A 24578-nucleotide genomic window follows, 5' to 3' on the forward strand; every position below is an offset into this window, starting at 1 on the left:
TTTATTTTAAATTGCATTCAAAAATCTATTAATCTAACGATAGCAAAGTCCTCCAATGATATACAAAATATCCCATATCAAAACTTAAGTAGATTAAACATATTTTCAATTCCGTGAGTTTAGCTCAGTTGGTAGGGATATTGCATTTTATATGCAAGGGTTGGGGTACGAACCCCACCCCACTTCTCCACGATTAAATTGTGTAAGTAAAATTCAAAGTATTAACATATTAAGTGAAATAAAGCTCTGCTGCCTATAATTTGGTCAAACAACATAACTGAAATGAATCAGACATAAACAACACATTGTCATTAGTCAAGGATGAAATATTTTGTTATCAACAAATGTCCCTTAATCTACACTATTGTTGGATCTACTCCGTTTAACAGGTCCAATCTGATGGAAACCTATTAAAACAATGTCTAAACATAATCACTCCCATAATAAAACCATGTCATCAAATCATGACCAAAACTAAACAGTCATTGCAGAAGAATTATGATATGCTTTCAAATCTTGTATAAACCATAAACGAAGACTTCAATATCCCAGGATTCCTCCGCGTGAGTAGTTGCAGCAGCAAAGTGTTTCAGAAAGAGGAAGACAATAATAAATCGAAGACAACATTCGACTAAAGGAAAAACGTATGCGCACTTACTTTCAATAGAAGGAAAATGAATGCAGAAAAATATCATGTCAAATACATTCTTATTCCCACGTGCCTTTCACACTCACAGTTAACATAGGTAAAACTGCAACAATGGACAACCAGAAAAATCTTAAAATCAAGATTAGGAAACATAGATGCAGATGCATGTAAAAAGGTAATTTTTGAATTGTCTTTGAGAAGCCTAACTTTATGAATGGCCTTGTGCTTCAAGAACTTGATGGTGCTGACGCCGCTGCTTCAACTGGCTTCCAATCCGATCCAGCTGGTAAAGCTTCTATTTGTTGCGGTCAATGAAAACCATGATCGAAGTAAGGTAAGGTAAATAGCAAAAGGAGAATGCTAACCATTGCCCTTGGGGCATTGGTTAAAGTACTTAAATAAGTAAGTTTACATCGAAAAGTGGGGGTGGGGTAACTATTGCTAAGAAAAAAGTGAAAACTTGTATTTCCAAAACAAAGTTTCTATTAATGGAATCCTTAACCATTACCCTTAGGGCACTGGTTAGCAAGACTCATAGCAAAAATAAAATAATGAGAAATAGGAAAAGGAAACTACACGCATATTTAGAATAGTAGCTTCGTTTTCTTTGCCGGTAGTGACGACAACATCCTCAAGCTTGACGAAAATCTAATATTAATTTTTTTCAATTAATATTTACTATTAATGGTGAGAATTTAATGTTTAACATGTGTCTTTATGGCACAAATTAACATGACTCATTAAAGAAATCATAATAGAAAAGTTACTGATAATAGAAACATAAAAATAAGCAAGCACTCTAATAAGATGACAAATGTCACACTTGCTATAATACTAAGATTGTTTTATTACTCCCTCCTTTTCAAAATCCTTTCAAAATACATGTTTAAGTCAACCACTTAACATATGTCAATGCACAATTTTGATCGTTAATATCTTTAATTATCTAAAATAAAAATTATAAAAATTTAATATTTTGAAAATATTTGTCGAGACAAATCAAACAACATCTTGCATTACTAATATTTGTATTTATACATTAGTTAAAAAGTATGGTCAAAGTAAGTCAAGTGAATAGTGCACATTGCAAAAATTAGACATGCATTTTAAAACGGATGGAATATTACCCATAGATAGATACTAAGATTGTTTTATTATTATCTATAGATAGATAGATTTGGGTTATCTTACAATTTATATTTTAAATTAAAAGATATTGCAATTTAGTAGATTCCATAATAATTAGGCACCTGGATGAGTCTCTCGTAACATCCACCGTGGATGAGTGAAAAATCCGCAAGTGCACGACTTCTAGATCCAAACTCTTTCTATCTCTTTTGTTTTCCCACCACTTCTAGATCTGCTTCTAAAAAACATTCTTCAATTGTTTTTTGTTGACAAATCTCTTCACTGATTCTCGAACAATCTTGATTTTTTTTTGCATCTTAAAGATCTTGGTTGAGATTGATTTGAAAGGTCATAGCACAATCATACTAGAGTTAGTTGAGTTTTTTGCGTTGTTGAGATGCAATGCAACAACAAGAAGAACCCCTATACAAATTTCAGTTTTCATTCAAAACATAAGACGAAATCTGAAATCGAAAACATATCATTTTTCTACGTTCTAACAATTCAAACCCAGTAAATACTTATTTTGCCAACAAAAAAAAAATGCTGAAAATTTAAATAAAAAAAAATCACATACACTACACAATCAATTACAGATTGTAACCAATCTTTTTTTTAGGAAGATTTGTAACTAATCTTATTTCCAAATCCAAAACCAGATTATATTACATTATCAAAATTGTAATGGATTTGATTTCTATCGAAAAAAATGTCTTGTTATTAAGTTAATATAACTAAATGGAGACTTTTTGTAAAAAATCACTGAGTCATTTAACAAAAAAAGTGTCTCAAAATATCCGAGTTATTTTACTTTTCAATACAATATTATTTTTTTTTTTTTTTTCCATTTATAACTCTAATTAATACAACTATCATCATTCTCAATTCAATATATTCCACTTTGTATTTATGATAGTGAAGAATCCACCAACAAAAGCACTTGATACTTCTCTCTCTCCTTCATTTATACATTTTTCTTAATACATGTGAAATAATTAGTGGCTCAGTTAATTAGGGAAAGAGGGAGTATAAGATAGGGGATGTGCATCATAAATCAATGGAATAACACTCATCCAACAGTTCACATATGTGCACATAACTCATCCACGTGGATGACTTCCTCCACTCATCCACACCCTAGCCTGAAGCCTAATAATTATAACCACGTTTCAAGATCTAAACCAAAATAAAATGGATCGATATGTAGAAAACTAGAAGAAATATAAATGAGAAATAAAAAGGAAAAAAAAAGTGTACATCACCCTTCAATTGCATAGTATATGAAACCATACATTAGTGAAGAGCCATTATGAATGGAAAGGCCAATCTAAAACTGGTTTTAATTTCAATCCATGCAGCAATAAACTGTTCTTGCAGATTTAATTATTAAATCTAGGCGTATACCTGCTCTAAATAAAACAACAAAGCCACCACCTTTGCCGGCAACATTACAAACAATTGTTCTGAATTTGCAAAATTTGATTCGGTTCTAAATGGAAAAATCCAGTAACCTGCCAGAAATGTATGACATGTTCGATTACTGGGAAGCAAATTTGATTCCCTTCTCAATAGATGACTTAAGTTCAGACTTGAGGTTTTCAAGGCCTTGTTTCTCAAAATCTGAGAGAGAACCTAGGCCCAGAATTTCCTCCACACCATTCTTCCCAATCCTCACCTGTAAAATATTTCAACAGTTTAGTCGATACGAAAGAATAAAACAACCGGTGGTCAACATAGATCACCGTTTCTATCAACACAACAAGTTAAAAGAAAATAGGCCCTATGCATCCTCAAACAAGAGAATGAACCTTAAAACATTAGAAGTAAAAAATAGAAACATAAAAGAATATAGTTCATTGCAGTTTCGATCACCTTGGAAGCAAAGAAAGGAAGTTCAGCAATGAGATTGGATTGCACATACGAGCACTCAACAACATCTGGAACTCCATTAAGACCTTTGAGGCAAGCATCAGCAAATATGGCTCCAGCATAACTGCAAGAAACATGTGAACACTTTACATCAACTACATGAAAAACTCACCCAAGAATCATAATTTTTGTAGTGCTATCAAGAGTCAACATTGAATAAACTTTTTCTAGAGATTAACTATACTGTCCAGTCCAGTATCAACATGGCTAAACCAAGACTTACGCCATTGACAAAGTTGCGGAACCCTTTCCAGCCTTGGCAGTCACAACCTCTGTTCCTCCATCTTGTGTCCTTGCTGTTAGAGCCTTAATGACATCATCATCCAGATTGGCTTGAGGTGATGCCTATACAAGAGAACAGTTAAGAGGATTACCACATACCAGCAGCGCTTGGAAGCCAAAATACATGTTAGAAGTACGAAAATGCCAAGTTAAAGAGCAGGTAATTACCTGGGAAAATAGTGGGAGAATAGTAACTCCTGCATGGCCTCCTATAACAGGTACATTGACCTCTGCAGAAAAATCAAATGTTATGTACAACTAATAGCAAATTGTTCTGCTGTAGAAAGAAATCCAAAATCTTCATGCAATTACAATCCTTTCCCCCACCAAACCCTGTTCGCACTCGAGAAAAAACATATCAGTTATGTTCGACTTTCTTTGGGAAAGCTTGAAGCTTAAATACGACCAATACTCAAATCCTCATGTTTCGTCTCAAGGAAAATTGAACAAAAACACAAAAACATTAGACTATTTGTGCGACAGTTAAACTTTACATACCCGCAACTGGAACATTAGCTTTCCCAGCATAGAAAGTTTTTGCCCTAACTACATCAAGAGTTGTAACCCCAAACAATCTCTTCTCGTCGTATGTCCCTGCCTTCTTGAAAACCTCAGCAGCAATGGGGACGGTTGAGTTCACAGGGTTGCTTATCATGTTAACAAGGGCCTGATTCCATATTTAAAGTACTCAGCATCAAATAAAATAAAATTATATTTTATATGAATATAAAAACTAAAATCATATCATGCTAGGACATGCATATATTTACTTACTTCAAGTTATCAAATACACTTGATTAGTTTTCTAATTTTCCAACTTATAAATCTCGAATCCTACACTTTTAATTGATGTAAAAACACCAATAATATGCCACTCAATTATTAGTATTATTGGTCATCAAATCAAATTTTAAATAAATTCAATACACATAATAAATTGATTAGAGAAATAGACTGCCAGTCTAAGAGTAAGTCCAGGGTAACTTTAACTAAGAAAATTAATTGATACATAACCAATTGTAATGAAATTCACTCATTTCCTTAATGGCATAAGCTAATACACATGTTTAAAATTTTCACAGAGAAACCAAAATAAACATCACTGAATTGCAAGCAAAATCAACAGAGTTATGGAAGAACAGTAAAAAACAACTCAACAAAAACAGAGACTCACATGGGGGCAATATTTAGAAATAGCAGTGGCAAGTGATTTAACAATGCCGGCATTAATGTTGAAAAGATCATCACGAGTCATTCCAGGCTTTCTGGGCACACCGGCAGGAATTATAACAACATCAGCACCCTCCAAAGCTTTTCCAAGCTCATCTTCACCTGCATACCCAGTTACCTGCAATTAAAACCAAAATTGGAAGGGAAAAAAATCCTCAATCAATAGCTCAACAACATTAAACTAAATTAAAAAAATTCACGGCATTGCAGAAGGGTTGAATTTACAATAACATCAAAAAAATCAGAGTTTGCATTTTAACATTTCCAATTGTTCTGATACAACATTAAACTAAATCCAAGCACAGTTTAGTACATCTTGCAAAAAAGTAAATCCAATAAAAGGGTACCTTCATGTTCTAAAATCAAATGAAACCATAATAGTAAATAAATCCTTCATCTTTGCAGTTCACTCCCCCACAAAAAGGATAATTACCATAACATTAAAATACAACAAAAGAGAAATGAGATCCTGAAAACTTATGAAGCACGGATACGGACACCGGAACGCCCCGACACCACTGATAATTTTAAAAAATCACATAATTCAGTGTAATCATATATGTCGGTGTTGTGCTGTCGTGTCCGCCTAATCCGAGGAGTGTATGTGCTTCATAATTGAAACAAATGTTTAATAATTTAATTTAATAAAAATCTTAAGGATCTTGGTTGAGATTGATTTGAAAGGTCATAGCACAATCATACTAGAGTTAGTTGAGTTTTTTGCGTTGTTGAGATGCAATGCAACAACAAGAAGAACCCCTATACAAATTTCAGTTTTCATTCAATAAAAATACGCGTGAGATGGAAAATGTATAGTTTCTTCTTAAAAATACACCGATTAATTCCGATCTCTCACAAGAATAACCCAATAAACAGCACCAGTAAAATTAGCACCTTTGAAATTGAAATTAAGATTCATCATCAAGGATTAAATTTTACAATTAACCATTGAAAAGGGTACCTGAGATCTGGAGTTGATGTGGCTAACATCGGCAGCAACACCGGGGGTACCAGCGATATCATAAAGAGAAAGGGTTGAAACGAGAGGGTTGAGCTTCATGAGAAGAGAGAGGGGCTGACCGATCCCACCGGCGGCACCGAGAATGGCCACCTTGCGTTCAGGCACCGGTTCGGTGGCATAGCCGCGGCGGGTTATGCTGCGGGACACGGCTGACTGGACGGATCTGAGTATCGACGGCCTCATCATGGATGCTTTGAGAAAGCTTTTCGAGAATAACGAGAGAGAGAGAGAGAGAGATGGATGAATGAATGAATGAATGCTTATGCTTTGGAGAGTGACGATGATTCCAATTTATTGCGAGTAGATATTAGTGACTGAGCATCTTACAAGCATCAACTATTTCGGGTCCACAAAAAAGGAGTAAAATTTGGGGAAAATTTTGCAAATTTCTTTTTAGAGGAAAAGGATTTTGCAATTAGCAAATTTCGGTTTTAGTCCCTGTAAAAAAAATTAGATTTTGTTCCTGTAATTTCATATTCTTCCATTTTTGGTCCTTCTTTAATCACGTCAGCAGAATCTGCATAAATTACGTCCCTGTAATTTTAGATTCCTCCTACTTTTGGTCCCAGTAATTTCAGATTCCTCCACTTTTGGTCCCTCATTTTACGTGTCATGTATGCAAATTCTGCTTACGTGGTGGAATGAGGGACCAAAAGTGGAAGAATTTGAAATTACAGGGACAAATTCTAAATCTCTTTTTTTACGGAACTAAAACCAGAATTCACTGATATTACAGGGACGAAGAGAGGTATTTTTTTTTCCTTTAGGAAGCGATTTTGAAAACTTGTTTCATAGATATATTATTGAGTGGAAAATTGTTGTTGACACTTAACAGAAGGCTGAAAAACACCAGTAAAATACGTAAATATCTATTCGGTAGTTAATTGTCGCTTTTTATATCATCAGTAGTTAACTATCGAAGTTTTCATCGACAATTAAGTGTCGACGGTTTTATCGGCAGTTAACTGCCGATTCGATCCTACACAAATGAAAAAACAACATAAGCATCAGTTTTCCAGTTTCTCATTTCCTCCAAAACTTCTCAATTTTTCTCCAAATCCTCCAATTTCCGTTTTCACGATTTGCAACTCAATCATCTCCACATTATCACAAGTAAGAAGTTTTACACACTTGTAATCATAATGTTAGTTTGTGTAGGTTTTTTTTTTGTTGTAAATTTGGGTAGTTTGCATATGATTAGGTTTTCGTATGAATTGACATTTTGATGGTTGCATGTGTAGTTTACGAATTGATAAATGAATGTAGTTGATGTAATTGATGTTTAGATGATGTTTAAGTAGAATGTGGTTTTGAATGGTGTCAAATTAACACAATGAGAATATGTTTGATACTTTGCACAAATGTTTTTTGATAAAATGCCCAAATGAAAATTGCATTGATTATTTACTTAGTTTATGTAGTTATATATTATTGTAGTTGATGAGAATGATGTTTAGATTATGTTTAAGTTCAATGTGATTTTGAATGGTATTTATATTATGTTGTGAATGTTGTTTAGATTGTGTTGTGAATGGTGTTTAGATTTTATGCTAATTTTCTTTGTTCAATGATGTTAATTTTTTAAAATTATGTGTAGATATATGTCTTATCAGGAGCAGGGCTAGCAGATTGACCCATCGAGGTTGATATCTGGTAGAGTTGTCGTGACTGGTAGCGTGAGGCGGGCAATGGTTAACGCGCATATACCAAAGAGGGAAAAAGGTAGAGGTCAGAATGCGGATGGTGAAGGGACTTCTAAGGTCACACAGTCACAGGTGGATGATCTGAGTCAGTACCTAAATTATCAGGATCAGATACACGATGCCACGGATGGTGGTTATGACGACCAACATATTCTGGATGATGTTGTGCCTATATTAGATGGGATGACATTGCAGCTCAGACAACCCCCACGATATTACCTTACCAGCCTCCCTTTCTTGGATCTTATGTCGAGCATGTTGCATTGCGGCTTTGGTATAATTCAAGTAGTGTAAGTCTTATTTTTAATTGCCTTAAGTTATTATATGCAATACTTAAAAATATAATATCAACATTTTTTTTTGTTCTAAATTGGCGTGCGTAATTTAAATTTAAAATGTCGTGCGTAATATAAATTTAAATTACATGTGCGTGCCAATTTAAATGTTTTATTTTTTTAAAATGTGTTATGTCTTAAATTAAGAATATGTGTGCCAATTTAAATTATGTCGAGCATGTTACATTGCAGCTTTGGTATAATTCAAGTAGTGTAAGTCTTATTTTTAATTGCCTTAAATTATTATATGCAATACTTAAAAATATTTTATCAACATATTATATTATTTTTTTTGTTCTAAAATTGGGGCGCGTAATTTAAATTTAAAATCTCGTGCATAATATTAATTTAAATTACATGTGCGTACCAATTTAAATGTTTTATTTTTTTTAAAATGTGATATGTCTTAAATTAGAAATATGTATGCCAATTTAAATGTTTTATTTTTTAAATGTGTTATGTCTTATTTTTTTTATTTAAATATGTGTTTTTTATTATTTCAAATTCGTAAGGAGTGTAAATTTAAAGCCATTAACCATGGGGCTAAGATTTTGGATATCCGATGTAACAGTCCGATTTTCGCTAGAATTATTTTTAATTGTTTTAATACGTGTTTGTGTGTAATTATTTATCATTGGATGCATTTTTATGGGTTTTCGTGTTGGAAGGGTACTTTAGTAAATTCATGGTGAGGATTATTTTTAGAGTTTCAAGTGAGAACCATTATTTTAATAAGTTACTAGTGTGGTAATTAGTTGTGAGCCGAGAAGTGATCGTTGTTATTATGTTACCGTTAAGTGAGTAGAAACATTTTAGAATTAGTGATAAGTTAAGCCCACTAAGGCATTAGGGTTAAGCCCATTTGAGAGGAACCTATATAAGTTTTAGGCTTTAGAGAAAAATTGGTTTTCATCTCATTTCATAAGAATTTGGGAGAGATAGAGAGAGAAAGTTCAAGAGAATGAGCAAAAGGGTTAGAAGGGAGAGAGCTTGAAGAACCAAGATGTGATAGAGATTCTATGAGCTAAATTGAAACTTTTGCTAGGATTATTGCTTATTGAGGTAAGGGGGTCAGATTTCAATCATAATCACTTAGTTGTAATCTTTTCCCTAATTATATGCATAAGTGCTTATTTGAATAAGTGATTATTTTGCACTTAGTTGTTGAAATTCGTGCTCTTGTTATGATGATATGTTTGAGTAGATGAAATTGGTGATAATTGAATTGTTGTTGATGAAATTGCATGTTCATAATATGTGAAAATGATATATTGTGAATTGTGCTCTAATTGTTGAATTGTGCTATGTTGTTGTTGATTTGTGATGAGATTCATGTTTAATTGATGTTGTTGTTGATAAGAGGTATTGTTGTTAATGATTCATAGTTTGGGTGTTCATAAATCATGAGTTTGTGATGTGAATTAAGTTGTTGTTGTTGGTTTTGTGAAAATGGGTTGATTTGGTGAATCATGTTTGAATGACATTTGTTTTCATGTTTGATGTGTTCTTGAGTGCCCTTTTAAGTGCTAAGACCTGTAAACAAACTTTAGAAAAATATTTGGGCGTTGGGAGATCAAAATTGGGAATTTTGGGTGAAAAAAAGGTTGGAACCCGAAAGTTTTTCTGCAGAACTGGTGACTATTCGCTTAAGCAAACGCTAAACGAACCTGTAAGCGAACAGTCACAGTAAGTTCTGGAACTTTGTCGCTTAGGCGAACCGGTAAGTGAACAGCTACTGTAAGCTTCTGGAGCTTGGTCACTTAAGGGAACGGATGGACGCTTAAGCGAACGAGCCCAATTTCAGCAACTTTTGATTTTCGTTCCGGACTTTAGGAGGTCAATCCGAGCGTTGTAAAACACTTCTTTCAACTTGTTTAATTTCTGTTTGTACTCCTAAACCTACTGGAACATGATTTACTTATTCAAACTTGGGATTTTCTAATTGGGTTGAAACTTGGGATTTTCTAATTGGGTTGAAACTTGAACTTTTGATAATTTCGGATTTTGTCGGAAATGAACTTTTGTAAACAAAAAGGGATTACAGGCTTGGTCTACAGTCCAAGTGGACTTAGGCAAGGCTTGTAAAGTTGGTACAAGGTCTTAATCATGTCAAACTTGATTTTTCGGGTAGGATTACAGAATGTGTGAACTTGGGGTTTTCTCACACGAACTTAGGCTAATCTTTGAACTAATGTTTGGATAGTTCAAAAGTGGCTTAAGCTCATGACTTCATGATTGATTAAGATTGATTTGTGAGTTTCCAAACTTGAATAAGTTACCTTGTTTTGAAAATTATCAATGTTGCCCATTTTACCACTTGATGCGGACTTTGTCGAAAACGATTCTTTAAAGCCAATTACCTTATAAATCTTTCGTGAATAGCTTTATATGATTAAATGAAGATATGTGAATGATTGATAGGTGTTGAATATGATGTTTATCACAAGGTGTTGTATTTTCTCCTATACTTGGAATATGAGAAGTGTATGGAGTGGTTGAACTATATTATATAGTTGATGTTGATTAATGTATATATATATCAATTGATGTTGATGAATATTGATAATTATGATGACAATGTAATGATGACTCTTAATTGAATTATGACTTGATTGATTGTGTGGACGTAAATACGTGATTATGCAATTGTTGTTGAGGTGATCAATATAAATGGAGGTTATCCATTATATTGTTGTTGAATGTTTATGAGGTGATTTGGCATTGTCGAGTCTTTGCTTGTATGTCCATGCATCATAGTCATGTTGAGTCTTGATGTCGTAAAGGAGAGTTACTCTTTTACTTCGGTGATAATGTAAGACGGGTGTGAAATCTTACATATGATGTTTTTGTTGCATCATGGGTGACGACCTTGAGGTGATTTGGTACCACATGCATATATGTGTCGAATATAGGCGCATATCATATTGGCATGAATCCTAATTGATGCATTTGAATGATGATTGTTGATGATAGGGTGTTTGATGAATACATACTTCTGATCTTTGGAATTGTTGTGTGAATGTGTATATGGGTTAATTGCTCATGTTAATTATTTGGAACTTGAAATGATTCATTTATGTTCAAATTTATTTTATTGATTATGATTGATGTAAAGCTTACCCCCAGTGGTTTTAACCGCCTACCTGTCTGTATGGATGGTAGACGAAGTGCAGGATTAGTTTGCTTTTGGTTAGTTGCTTGGTGATTGCTTGGATAGAGGGAGCTATCTCCGTTATCGTTTCCTTTGAGTCTTAGGGTAGACTCTGATCTAGGATGTCTGTCTTTATGATTATTCTAGATTGTTTATTCTGGATTTATTTATGTTGTGGAGATTTGCCCATTTGTCGGGATTTGGAGAATTTTTATGATATTGTATTTTGATCTCATGGCATGTAGACTTTGGAGATGTATGATCTATATCCGCTGCAACTGTTGAGAATTTTTATATATGCCTGTTGTTTGGATTTTGTTGATGACGTAGCGTCTATTTCTTGAATATTTATATTATTCACGTGTTTTATCGCTTTAATAGAAATAGGGCGTTACATCCGACATCCACATGGTAATCAGAAATGCTTTTGAGATCCGATGAGGGCGAGCGGTTGTCATGAATTTATTTATACAGGCTACGCCAGTGTGCCTCATGCTTTGCTATGACTTTGTGCGAGAGGTGGCATACTGAGACCAACAGATTTCACTTGCCTGTAGGGGAGATGACCATTACTTTGGATGATATCGCCTGTCTATTGCATATTCCCATTGAAGGGATCATGTTGAGTCATCCAAAGAAGGTGTCTCAGGTTGATGGAGTGAGGCTGATGGTGGCACACTTAGGTGTGCCATAGGCTGTTGTTGTGAAAAATTGCAAGGATGGGTACGGTGCTTACGTTGGTTATAAGACGCTGAAGAATTATTACGAGGACCACCTCTCTGCTGCTACTAGATCGAGGGATGCACAGACGCCAGAAGAGATACATAAGAGGGATAGACGTATGACTACTTGTGTAAATCGTTACCTCTACTACTTGGTCGGATGTTTGTTGTTTGGTGATAAAAGCAACAAACGCATCGAGTTGATATATTTGGCGACCATGGACGACTATGCGAGGATGCGCGATTATTCTTGGGGAGGGATGACATTTGCATACTTTTACCAATGTTTATCTAAGGTCTCTTTGCCTAATGTTAAAGCTTTTGGGGGAAGCCCTACACTGCTTATGGTAATAAATTGCGTAACACTTTTGAACCTTAACATTTTTTTTTTGTAATAACTTATAAATGTGATTTGTTTGGTTTGTGCAGGGATGATTTTTTGCGCATTTTCCTCGTTTTCCAGTTTTGATGAAAATCCAAATTATATCCCAAACTATCTGGTTGCGGCCAAATGAGAGATATAGAGGGTTCATGGAGAGGGGGTGACATATCGTTCATTGTTTGATCGTCTGGGGATGGATGATGTTACCTGGAGGACGTACGAAGAACAAAGAGAGATACATGATTTTGAGGAGATATGTTGGTATTCATGTTGGATCATGTGCGGTGTTAAAAATGTGTATTGTCACTTGCCTGAGAGAGTTAAACGGTAGTACGGATACGTGCATAACATCCCTAGACATCTGACATATGTTGTTCAAATGCGAGACACTCATATTGTGCAGGCTTTCATTGACTTTCGTACTCACACCATTAAGCAAGACGGTTGGGGTAATCCGGCAGGAGAGACATCATGACGGATGAAGGACGTCTATATGCTATGGTACACTAGGGTTTCTCATCCTCATATTTTGCCACATATTCTGGGATCTCCTCTGAAGCCAACAAATGATGAGCAGATCATTGCACACCAGTGGGAGCAACACCAAGCGAGAGGCTCGCCTGATACCTATGATATGGTTAGTGGCGTTATTTCCTATGATGATGAGCACTTGGGTCAAGAGGTGATAAGCCTTGAGCATTAATCTGCGGCCTTGCGCCATGTTAGGGAGCAGATAGCACCGATATTGACTAGGAGGCGATGCCGGAGGCCGAGGAGGCAGCATGCCGAGCAGGAGCAGCAGCAACAAGAGTTTGAGTATTTGATGTTTAGGATTTGTTTTTTACTTTTTGTATTTTGATAACATTGGTTTGTATGTTTGTATTTTGATGACATGTTCTCGTATATTGGCTTTAACTATGTTGGTACGTTTATAACGTATTGTGGTAATTGTTTAATGTTCATGTGAAATATGGTCTCGTATTTTGACTTGTTTGTGTCGCATGTTGATGATTCCGCTAAAAAACAATGTTGAAACAGGTAATAACAACAAAATTTTGGTTTTGCAGAGGCATCAAGACGCATCGGCAGTTAACTGCTGAGGATTACACAACTCGACGACAACTAAGCGCTGAGGAAATGATAGTCGGCGGCCGTTAACTGTTGAAGGGCATGTGTGTCTTTTACAGGCTCTTTCTAAACCGCCTTTATGCGCCTAGGCATTTTTCCGAAGCACCCAGGCGCTTCAATGTAAATTCAGTTCTGAAATGCCTGTCTACTTCTCCCGTTTTGGTGTTTTCTTCAATGTAAGATATCTTGGAACTTGGGAACAGAATTCCTCCCTCTGTAATGTCTTCTGAGGCCTCTTGAATCTTCAATATTCGTCTTCCCAAGGACAACATAAATCTTCGGATGTCTTGCTTTGCCGATTTGCATGATTTATTCGTGAATTACATCAAGAACACCCTAAAATTGTTATGTTTCGGGAAAACTCTGATTACAGACTCAAATATAGAAAGCATTACAAATTCTCAAAATCATAGGCGATTACTCTAATACTCCTCTGTTTTGCTGGTAAAACCAACTGAAAAAGATTGAAAAACATGATAAGAATAACGTAAGATGATATGTCATCATATGCCTGTATACTTGAGATAATGTTGTTAATATGAGAATGATGTGATGATTCATTGATGATAATATAATTTATGTTATGATTGAATTAAAGATAATATTCATGTGATGGTAGTATTCTAGGAATGATGAGCATGTATATATGTGATATTTGAATCCTAGAATGTTATATTTGTGCTTATATATTTTTATGTGAATATTATCTAACCCTCCAGTGATCGTTTGGCTGTTCGCCTCACCATTTGTAAAAATGGAGTAAACGTGCAAGCTTGAGGAGGATCATGGAGACGTGAGTACCCGAGGCTTGCATGGCACATTCTCGTTTTTCTTTTGCATGGTGTCTAGTATAGGCTCTAATTAGGATTGTCGGGATTCTATGTTTATTTATCTTTGAGATTATGCTAAGACCATAATTGTTTATGTATTATGAGACCTGAGATAGGTTGTTAAGATTTTGTGATTCATGCACTTTGAGATTCTGGATGTATCTGAGATATTTGAGATGTTGTTTTTATTCCGCTGCTAGTTTATGAAAATTGAATGATGCATGTTTTGAGAAAAAAATAATGACATAACATCTTGAACTCTTGATTAAATAATTTATTTGCATTTAATATTGCTCTTGAGGTTCAAAGGTGTTATTACAATGGTTATCTTCTGGATATGGAGTAAGTTGTGCAAAGAGGTTGGTGGAAGTTATGGTTAGAAAGCGACTCATCCAACACTTTATTGGCTTTCAAGACTCCTTCTACTCCTTTCCATCCTCGAAACCGATGGCACAACTATCTTCACTTAGGACTTCATATTGTCTCATCTCACATCTTTCATGAAGGTAATGGTTGTGCAAACAAGCTTGCTGATCATGGTCATGATGTTTAGGGATCTATTTGGTGGGAGACCTTGAGTATTTTTTTAAGGACCACTTTTGTTTGCCTAATTTTCTATTTCCTTAGGTCTCTTGTTTATTTTTCTTGCTTTCTTCTGGCCTTTTGAGGGTTTTGGTTCTGCCACCTCATGTATATATTTTTTCTTTTTTTAATATATATATATATATATATATATATATATATATATATATATATATATATGCATCAGATGAGGGGTTTTTTGGAGATGTCAATTTAATTGGGAGTCCGAGCATCCCCTTGATGTTTGTCATTTCCCTTGAAAAAATTTCCCTCAAAATTTATAAAGTTCAATTAACTTTTAATTCTAATTTTAAAAGTGAGGTGTTTTTCATTCTCCAACATTTGAATAATTTTTTATTCCTAAAATTTAATTTTAGCCCCTCTATTTAATGTTTGTCTAAAAGACCGTAGATTGCATGTTTCACTTTTCAAAAAGGAAATAAAAGAAAATTTTATAAAAATAAAATAAGCAGACTAAAATATATTTACCATTGATTTTTTTTCATTTATTGTTTATGTTTATATACAGTGGCGGAGCCCCTTTAGGGCATAGGTGGGCCACGGCCCACCCCACCAAACTTTTTTAATTTTTTATATGAAAAGTTACTAAAATATCCTTGAATTTTAAATAAAATTTTATTGTGGTCCACCCTCTTCTCCATCTAAAAATGTTTTATTATCACACTTTCAAGTCATTCGAAAGCGTAGATAATTATTTTGAAATTTTCAGATATATAATTTAACTTTTTTTGTTGGTCCATTTCGTGTTTAATGCTTATTAAAACATAAATTATATGATTTTTTTACAGTCCACCCGGACTTTTTTTTTTTGAAAGAACCCGAACATTTTTTCTAGCTCCAAAATAAGTAAAGTATATTCATCAACTTTGACAAAATTTTACTTATAATTAAGGTTGGAGGGAGTAATATCTTTTAATGTAAACTAAATAATATGTACCTTGACTTATGGTCCTAGATGTTAGCGGTTCAAACAAATCCCTCACACCAAAACAAAAATAAATAATATTTATACATGTTTATTTAGTTTACCTTATGTTTCACATTTTTCAGTTTTTATTTCTTCGATGGGAGTATAAAGTTTTTCTTTAACGATTTTTATGTTTTTGTCAAATAAATATTGTTTTAGTTATTTTCGTAACTTTATGTAAGTTGAAAATTTGAAAATATTCTAATGTAGTACTTTCGAATTCGTTCAATCCTTAATAATATATGTTAGTAAGATTTACCAAAAACTTTTTTTGTTAATTACATTTTCAGATAAATCGATCAACTAAATTGAACCGAATTATCAATTTAATTTGGTTCAATTCCCCTTTTAAAAATTGCCGAAAACCAAAACAAACTAAATTATTAAAGATTTAAATTATTATTTTTTAATAAAATCCGAATCAACCCGAACTATATCATTAAGATTTTTTTGGTAGTGATCGGAGTTTGAACCCCGAACCTTGCATATTTTATGCATTGTCCAACCAACCGTCACGAGGACACACATCTAATCTAATTCAATTAAAAGATAAAGCAGTGTCATTAAGAAGAGACGCTTCAAATTGATGCAAACTAGAGTTTACCTATAAGATATCTTTAAAATATACTATATTTGTATGTTTTGAACCGAAAATTGACCTTCAAAATACGACATTCGAAAATGCCTATGTAATTATGTTCCTTCAATCTTAATATTTTCAACACCTAAACTTTGATGTTACCAACCGTTTGTTGCAAAGGGTGTGTTTCAAAGTAACTTTAAACTAAAGCAAGCTATATGTACGAAATCAGTCACTGGAAAATGTGTGCAACAAAAAATTATAGAATCTTAGCAGTTTTCAATTCCTTTCAACCATCTCATATCAATGTTGTCTCTCAAGTCTTCGATTGATCGCCGGATCCAATCAATTTTCCCAATTATATTGTATTCAATTCTAATCTTTGCAGTTACAAGGTTAGTCCTAGATAGCTTGAAGAGCAAGCAAAGCCGTGTTTTTCAGCTCTATGGCATGTCATCTGGTGGAAGGAATCGATTACCAGTTGTCGTGTTGCCGGAGGATCGCATTGAGGAGGGTTGCAATATATTTGAAGGGAAATGGGTATGGGATAATGTGTCCTATCCTCTTTATGAAGAAGAGAGTTGCCCTTACTTGGTCAAGCAAACCACTTGCATGAAGAATGGGAGACCTGATTCTTTTTACACAAATTGGAGGTGGCAGCCTCATGAATGCAACCTCCCAAGGTAACCAACACTTTTTCACATTTTAACTCAAAAAAAAAAATGTATTTAGATCCCCAAATTTGTTATCATTTTGGGTACCTAGATTTAGGAACTTGAATAATTTGTAATTTCATTCATGAAGTTGGGTACTCAAATAAAAGTTTATTGATGAGAAGTGACGTAATATATCAATTTGACTTAAAATTCTCCTTATTCTTTTCTTGACTTCAGGTTTGATCCTTTGAAGTTGTTGCACATGTTGAGGAACAAAAGAATGATGTTTATTGGAGACTCATTACAAAGAGGTCAATTTGAGTCTATGATCTGTTTGGTACAATCTGTAATTCCTGAAGGAAAGAAATCCCTCCAAAGAATTCCACCTATGAAGATATTTAGAGTTGAGGTACATAAAAATGCATCTTTCATCTGTATTTTTCAAAACAATAACCCTGCTTTCATAAATAACTTAAGTAAGCACTTATGTGTAACTATTTAACAGTCTAAAAAGCTTATGTCATAATCAACAAATAGCATATGAACACGTCATAAGTTGTTTTCGTAAGCTTTCTAAACCAATCTCAAATATTTATGTCAATAGATAAGCTCAAATAAGTCAATCTAAACAAATCTATAGAAACAGCTTATGAAATTTGATTGAATGATGATGATGTCGTGACATTTCAAATTTCTGAAAATTCCTATAGCTTTGTTTTGTCAGGAGTTCAATGCAACGATTGAATACTACTGGGCTCCATTCATGGTTGAATCAATTTCAGATCATGCAACAAATCATACCGTACATAAACGGATGGTGATGCTTGACTCAATAGCTAAGCATGGCAAACATTGGCAAGGAGTGGACATTTTGGTGTTCGAGAGTTATGTTTGGTGGATGCACAGCCCTTTCATCAATGCTACGTGAGTATATCTATAGACCTTGACTGGTCTCCGTGAGCATAGTTCAGTACTTGAATGAATGTTCGTGGCTATAGCCTATAGTTGTGGAAAAAGCACAAAATGTAATCAAATCAAAATTTCAAATATAAATCAGACAAATTATTGAATTGGTTTAAAACATGTTTTGTTCCAGACATGGATCACCAGATGAAGTCCAAGAATATAACGTCACGACAGCATATAAGTTGGCGTTAAAAACATGGGCAAATTGGTTAGAATCAAACATCCAACCACTTAATCAATATGTATTTTTCATGAGTATGTCTCCAACACATTTGTGGTAAGTTACAATCTTTTTCTACTGTCTGAAAATTAAATAGTTTACATTATCAAGTTCTGCTAATAAGGTGAAATTCATATAGATCTCACCAAATTTAAAGAGTAACTCTGCAAAAATAGACAGTGAAGCCCGGATGAATTGGTGAATGTTTGAAACTAACATGCATTTTTTACCTAATAGTAACCAGAGTTATTAACATCTCTAGTTATTATTAGCAAATTAATATAGCAAATTATTACAAGTTCAATTGACAACATTCTCTAATGAATTTATTTTCTTCTCCAGGAGCTGGGAATGGAAGCCAGGAAGTGATGAAAACTGCTTCAATGAGTCATACCCAATACAAGGTTCGTCATATTGGGGCACAGGCTCGAATCTTGAGATTATGAAGATATTACATGATTCACTACAAGAACTGAAAATAGATGTCACCCTATTGAACATCACCCAATTATCAGAGTACAGAAAAGATGCTCACACGTCAGTTTACGGCGAGCGAAAGGGCAAGCTCCTGACTAAAGAACAGAGATCTAACCCAAAATCTTTTGCTGATTGCATTCACTGGTGTTTACCTGGGGTCCCAGATACATGGAATGAAATCCTATATGCATATCTGTTTAAGAACTATCAAAACTTCTCTTAACGTGGCTAATAACCATGACAGAAAAGCACAAGCATCATTCAGATTGATGGTGGACACATTCGCAATTTTTCATCAATTCACCATTCTATTTTGCTTTCTTTTCCAACACCTTTTGCCTTTTGGATTGTATAACAGAACAATAGATTCAATATAAATGTAGATAGACACAAACTGTAAACAAAGGAAATCTCATCAATTATTCCTATAGTTTATGATTTTAGCTTGTTCTTCATGGAAACCTAAATAATATAATTTTCGGCAAGCAATCCCACCTTTGACATGTACATTTGCAACTAAATGAGCCACAGCATTTGTGTCTTATTTTCATGCCACTTGATTATTATTTACAGCAGCTCCCACTCAGTTTCAGAAGCTTGCTGCACTTGCAAATTCGTTGAGTTCACATATGTTCTGGAATTAAATCGTCTGAGAGTTGGTGGTAAATCTTGACCTGGCTCGATATCTGCATCGCCAAACCATATTGCTAGTTGTTCATAATCCTTTGCTAACCTCTTCTTCGAAGAGAATGCATCCTGGATTCTTTTCTGTCCCATGAAAAATGACAGTAATGGAACATGACATTTCTTAACAGCAGAACTTATTTGTTAAAATAAACATCATTTTCTTTTTCTTCTACGCCATTTTTTGAATAAAATTCAAGGAAACGATGAAGATGTGGCAAAGAAACTAAGTTTTCTTCTATAACTAAATATAACTATAGCTATTTTAGTTGTTAATAGTCAAGTTTCAAACTATTCTAAGAAAAACACTTTAAAATACCAATATATAGAACAACTTAACTTATAAGTTAATTCATTGAAACATTTAGTAGAAAAGACTAATGGAGTACCTTATACGATCTAAGCTTTTGGATTCTGCATGAGACTGCGTAGAGTTCCCTATCATTCACAAATATACCGCTATCTTCACGCTTTGTATCATAATTCAATTGAATGTCCTCCAACTTTAATTTAATAGAGCGTGATTCATCTGAACAGCACAAGCAAAACCGATATCAGCTAAGTGACAATACACTCAACAGGTCCATGAATTATATCCATACAATAAAATATTCATCAAAAACTAGGACGAAAGTACAAGTGTGGACACACATGATGACATGGGGAAGATTGTTGTAGAAAAATCACCAAAGAAAGAAAAGAAAATGTTGAAAGAACAGAAGTATCAGTAATACAACTTCAACTTCAAGTAAGCATAATCATGAATACGTTTGAAATGGAAAAAAAAACAAGATTTTCAAATTTCTCTATAGAGATTTTGTCTTTCTGATTGCAGAAATAGCATATATAGTGTAGCAATATTCGAAACAGTTCACTCTTTTCATGAATCAAGACCAAAGGCAGTTGACAAAGTACCTTCAAACTTAAAATTTTAATCATCGTTGCTTACCATTGAAAAATTGAAATTCAAAAGAATATTGACTCCCAAAAAATTTGAAACAGGAAATTAATGAAACATATAATCAACCGTTTCTCTAGTTCCTGTCATCACGCATGCAAAATCAACAAGTTTCCTGATCATATAAATTTGATACTGCATGGATGCTTCAACTATGCATACCATAAGGTCAAAGCACATATAGTGAAGCAAGATATTTCAATGCATTTTGAGGTTTTAAGCATCTCCTAAGACCACACATAGTATTAAACAAGACATAATATTTGATGGGGTATTACAGCATCAAGCGATCATGTAGCCAACTCATCTAGTATAAAAAGGCTTGGGTGATGTTGTTCTTATAGTCTTATACAAGAATTTAAACAAAAGTTCACAAAAATTAAAACTTTATGAAACTAACCATTTGATTCCATTGATTGACATCGACAAGAGGAAATGATTCCATCATGGGATTCCTTGACCTGTGCCATGGAATTGTCTGAAATACACAAAGCAACATCACCTGAATTGCTTTTGTCCGATTCAATTTCAAAGGGGTAGCTTTCTAATGATTCTGAATATGGACCATCAGAAACTACGGAACTTTCAACGTATGAAGTTCCTATCTCTGTGATATAAGGCTGTTTGCATGACGCAAATGATACAGCAGGTGAAACATAAGCTAGTATATCAGTATCACCCTTATCAACATCAGATGATTCATCGAATAAGTAGGATTTTGTTAATTTTGTCTCACCAACAGACGTGAAATCCAACACTTCAGCACTAGATGAACTCATATTATCTTCTTCAACAATCAAACATGAGTCTTGTTCTACATTAACTTCCATTCTCATTGAAACTCCACATGCACTATCAGAAGAACCAGAATGGAATTGACTATGCATTGAGAATTCAACGGGTTCGTACTCTTTAAGAGACATCAAATTCAGTAGCTTGGAAGTGGACTTGTTGGCAGTTTCTTCAATGCGTGCATGCAAGATTTCGTTTTCAAGCACAAAAATTTCTCTAGAGTCATCAGCAACCTCTTCTTGAGTTACGAAAGAATCTTCCAACTCCAGGGAATCCGAGCAAGTTTCACCACTAACTTGATTTACAAGCTCGTGTTTGCCTGGAAGATTACCAACTTGTTGCTCATTAACAAGATCAATTACATTAGAATCCTGCAATGACTCAATAAAATTATTGGCAGGGTTTTCTTCAACCCTGTTGTTATTTTTATCGTTGTCTTCAACACCACCAGCCAACTTAATAACTGACAAACCAACATTATTTTTCAAAGAAAATGTATGAGTTTCATATTTTGTGGGACTAGACAAGGTAGGAAAAGGTAGTAGCTCATGCACAACTCCAGAATATAACTTTTTCACACTATCTCCAACATTCTGGACTCGATTCTCGAGATATTTAGCAGTATCCTGAAACAAGAGAAAATAGAAACAAGTATCACATACTAACTCTCGAAACGAAGAAGAGAAATATGAAAGCAATAATGAAACAGCACCTGGCCAACAATACCATCCACCTCATGGCACACTGATTCAAACTTGTGGTAAATATTCCCCACCCAATTTATACCTTTAACCTTCAAATTCATCGTGCCCGATCTAGAACTTGGAATCCTATGATAGATCTGCAATAACAGTGAAGGAAGGGTCTCACTCTTAATAAACAACCCTTGTTAACAAAATTGTATATGCCAAATAAAACCATCTTTCACTAATCATACACTTTCAATACATACAGTATAAGAAGTTTACCCTAAAACATCAAACAACAAATATATGCACTTACGTGTGAGTGCGGAAAATTGATTTGCAAGAAATTCTGGAGGTGAATTATGAGTAAAAGGAAAGGAGAAAAGAAACACCGTTGGTGACCGGTTAACGATCGATCAGCGTGTCACCGGCCAATCACACGGGAAGGAAAGGAAGGTAAGAAAGGGTTTTGAGTCATACGAAGAATAGAATCAAAGGGTTTAAGTAAGCAACTTTTTACCTCGTTTTTTTATGGGTCTTGTTCGAGGAATGCAAAACTAAAAAAATTGTCTTGAAAATATAAACATACTTTATAATAAAATCTTAGCTCATTTAATTGTTTAACCAATGTCCTAGGAGTATTGCTGTTCTCACATATAGTATGGCTGTGCCACACGAGTAAAATACCAAAATGCCCTTCGGCAGTTAACTGCCGAAGTTTTGAGTGAACCGGCGGCAGCAAACTACCGAGGATTTCTAACTGCCGAGGAAAACTGATCATAACCAGAACGCAGAAACTCAGTTTTCTTCATTTGCTTCATTGTTCAAAACTTCTTCCAAACCATAAAAATTCTCCAAATTCGATTTTTCAACAAAATCAAATGCATCATCTCCATTTAATCACAAGTAAGTATCTTGACTCATTTTTAATCATAACGTTAGTTTGGGTAGGTTTTTTTTTAAAAAAAATGGTAGTTTTCATGTGGTTAGGGTTAATGTATGAATTGAATTTTTTATGAGTGCATGTAGTTTATAATTGAATGTAGTTGGTTTAATTGATGATTGAATGATGTTAGGGTATAATGTGGTTTTGATTGGTGGCAAAATAACACATTTTGAGTATGTTTGATACTTTGCACACAAAGTGTTTGATAAAATGTGTCAATGACAATTTTATTGATTATTTAGTTAGTTTAGGTATTGGATATGATCTTGATTGTAATTCGAAAACGTGTATGTTGAATTAAGTTGAATGCATATTGAAAAAGTGTATATTGAATTAGGTTGAATGTGTATATTGAATTATGTTTAGTGTAGGTTGAATGTGTATGATAATGCATTTGATTTTTTGCGTTTGAATGTTAATGATAATGTGTATGATAATGTTTAGGTTCAATCAATGTCTTTATTTTGGTAAAGTGGTTTAATGTGAAAGCGGTTATGTTTAGGTTATGTTTAGGTTGAATGTGAAAGTGTAGGTTTTGTTTAGGTTTACTGTTTGTTGATAAAGTGGTTGAATGATATTAATTTTTATTTTTTATTTTTTGTAGATATGGCCGATCAGGACCCCATTGATCCATCGAGGATGATTGGTGGTAGGCGTGCCATGACTCAGAGCCACCGCAGGGAGAGACAGATTGCCCACATCCCAAAGAGGGGTAGAGGTTGGAGGGGAGATGGCTCAGGAAGCTCTCAGGCTACACAGCCTGAGGAGTCACAGGTTGTTGACCCGTCACAGCCTGTTGACCAGACTGGGGTGGAGTACCTGAACTATCAGGATCAGGTACATCATGATGTGACGGACGGTGGATATGACCAGGATCATATACCACATGAGCAGGATGCAGGAGACGAGGATGACATTGCAGCAGCTGCTGCACCGGAGGTGTTACCTACGGACCCTCCCTTTCCTGGTGGACCGGTTGACTTGTCCTTGCTCCACTCTTATGCCGGTCATGTGGCGTTGCCACTCTGGTATAATTCAAATAATGTAAGTGTATTTTTTTTAATTGTTTTTTCTTTAAGTTAAAATATTTTCTTTAATTTAAATGTGTGTTTGTTTAATTATTATATCCACTTTTATATGTGTTTTTTTTAATTGGTTTTTCTTTATGTTAAAATATTTTCTTTAAATGTGTGTTTGTTTTTATTATTATATCCACCTCTATATGTGTTTTTTTTAATTCTTTTTCTTTATGTTTAATTATTTTCTTTAAATGTGTGTTTGTTTTAATTATTATATACATTGTTATATGTTTATTTTTTTAATTCTATTTTTTATGTTTAATTGTTTTGTTTATATGTGTTTTTGTTTAAACCAAATTTATTTTTCTATTATTTCAGGTTCGTAAGACCCGCGTGCTTAAACCGATTAATCATGGGGCGAAGATTCTCACTCTCGGACGCCCTAACGGGAATGAGAATTGGTTTTGGGATGCGCTTCAGCAGAGCGGGCTACATGACTTGGTCTACTTGGGGTACTCCACCGTGCCTCATGCC

At 34.3% G+C, this 24578-nt stretch overlaps 3 protein-coding genes and 1 long non-coding RNA gene across 5 annotated transcripts; 1 reads left to right on the top strand and 3 right to left on the bottom strand.

Moving 5' to 3' along the window:
• Positions 1-228: 228 nt before the first annotated feature.
• LOC120577395 (uncharacterized) lies at positions 229-2362 on the bottom strand. The gene is made up of 3 exons (XR_005643457.1): positions 1900-2362; positions 857-944; positions 229-752 (listed from the first exon to the last, which is right to left on the bottom strand). It is a non-coding gene; the product is annotated as an uncharacterized lncRNA (long non-coding RNA).
• Positions 2363-3004: 642 nt separating this feature from the next.
• On the bottom strand, positions 3005-6519 carry LOC25502524 (malate dehydrogenase, mitochondrial). The gene is made up of 7 exons (XM_013590067.3): positions 6180-6519; positions 5163-5336; positions 4487-4655; positions 4157-4218; positions 3930-4051; positions 3650-3770; positions 3005-3452 (listed from the first exon to the last, which is right to left on the bottom strand). The coding sequence occupies exons 1-7, from the start codon at positions 6423-6425 to the stop codon at positions 3315-3317; spliced, it is 1032 nt and encodes a 343-aa protein (XP_013445521.1). The 5' UTR covers positions 6426-6519; the 3' UTR covers positions 3005-3314.
• A 10358-nt stretch (positions 6520-16877) lies between these two features.
• On the top strand, positions 16878-19389 carry LOC25502525 (protein trichome birefringence-like 31). The gene is made up of 5 exons (XM_013590069.3): positions 16878-17323; positions 17534-17705; positions 18021-18220; positions 18393-18539; positions 18825-19389. The coding sequence occupies exons 1-5, from the start codon at positions 16947-16949 to the stop codon at positions 19180-19182; spliced, it is 1254 nt and encodes a 417-aa protein (XP_013445523.1). The 5' UTR covers positions 16878-16946; the 3' UTR covers positions 19183-19389.
• LOC25502526 (uncharacterized) lies at positions 18541-22630 on the bottom strand. Of its 2 annotated transcripts, XR_003008094.2 has the most exons (6): positions 22396-22630; positions 22106-22234; positions 21002-22019; positions 20033-20172; positions 19455-19727; positions 18541-19353 (listed from the first exon to the last, which is right to left on the bottom strand). XR_003008094.2 is itself a non-coding variant. In XM_013590070.3 (5 exons), the coding sequence occupies exons 2-5, from the start codon at positions 22196-22198 to the stop codon at positions 19527-19529; spliced, it is 1452 nt and encodes a 483-aa protein (XP_013445524.1). In that variant the 5' UTR covers positions 22199-22234; positions 22396-22630; the 3' UTR covers positions 18541-19526. The 2 variants fall into 2 exon arrangements, 1 of the variants encoding a protein (XP_013445524.1); XM_013590070.3 differs by having other exon boundaries at positions 18541-19727.
• Between the last annotated feature and the right edge of the window lie 1948 nt (positions 22631-24578).

The sequence above is a fragment of the Medicago truncatula genome, chromosome 8 (assembly GCF_003473485.1).
Source record: "Medicago truncatula cultivar Jemalong A17 chromosome 8, MtrunA17r5.0-ANR, whole genome shotgun sequence".
Classification (NCBI taxonomy): Eukaryota; Viridiplantae; Streptophyta; class Magnoliopsida; order Fabales; family Fabaceae; genus Medicago; species Medicago truncatula.

Excerpts from the sequence above, each read along its gene's own strand:
- LOC25502524 (XM_013590067.3), bottom strand. The coding sequence starts at position 6,425 with ATGATGAGGCCGTCGATACTCAGATCCGTCCAGTCAGCCGTGTCCCGC. Across the intron at positions 4,052-4,156 it reads TTCTCCCACTATTTTCCCAG|GCATCACCTCAAGCCAATCT; the intron begins GTAATTACCTGC and ends TCTCTTGTATAG. Across the intron at positions 3,453-3,649 it reads TTCCTTTCTTTGCTTCCAAG|GTGAGGATTGGGAAGAATGG; the intron begins GTGATCGAAACT and ends AATATTTTACAG.
- LOC25502525 (XM_013590069.3), top strand. The coding sequence starts at position 16,947 with ATGTTGTCTCTCAAGTCTTCGATTGATCGCCGGATCCAATCAATTTTC. Across the intron at positions 17,706-18,020 it reads TGAAGATATTTAGAGTTGAG|GAGTTCAATGCAACGATTGA; the intron begins GTACATAAAAAT and ends TTGTTTTGTCAG. Across the intron at positions 18,540-18,824 it reads ATGTCTCCAACACATTTGTG|GAGCTGGGAATGGAAGCCAG; the intron begins GTAAGTTACAAT and ends TTTCTTCTCCAG.
- LOC25502526 (XM_013590070.3), bottom strand. The coding sequence starts at position 22,198 with ATGAATTTGAAGGTTAAAGGTATAAATTGGGTGGGGAATATTTACCAC. Across the intron at positions 20,173-21,001 it reads TCAATCAATGGAATCAAATG|ATGAATCACGCTCTATTAAA; the intron begins GTTAGTTTCATA and ends TGTGCTGTTCAG. Across the intron at positions 19,728-20,032 it reads AAAAGCTTAGATCGTATAAG|AAAAGAATCCAGGATGCATT; the intron begins GTACTCCATTAG and ends TTCATGGGACAG.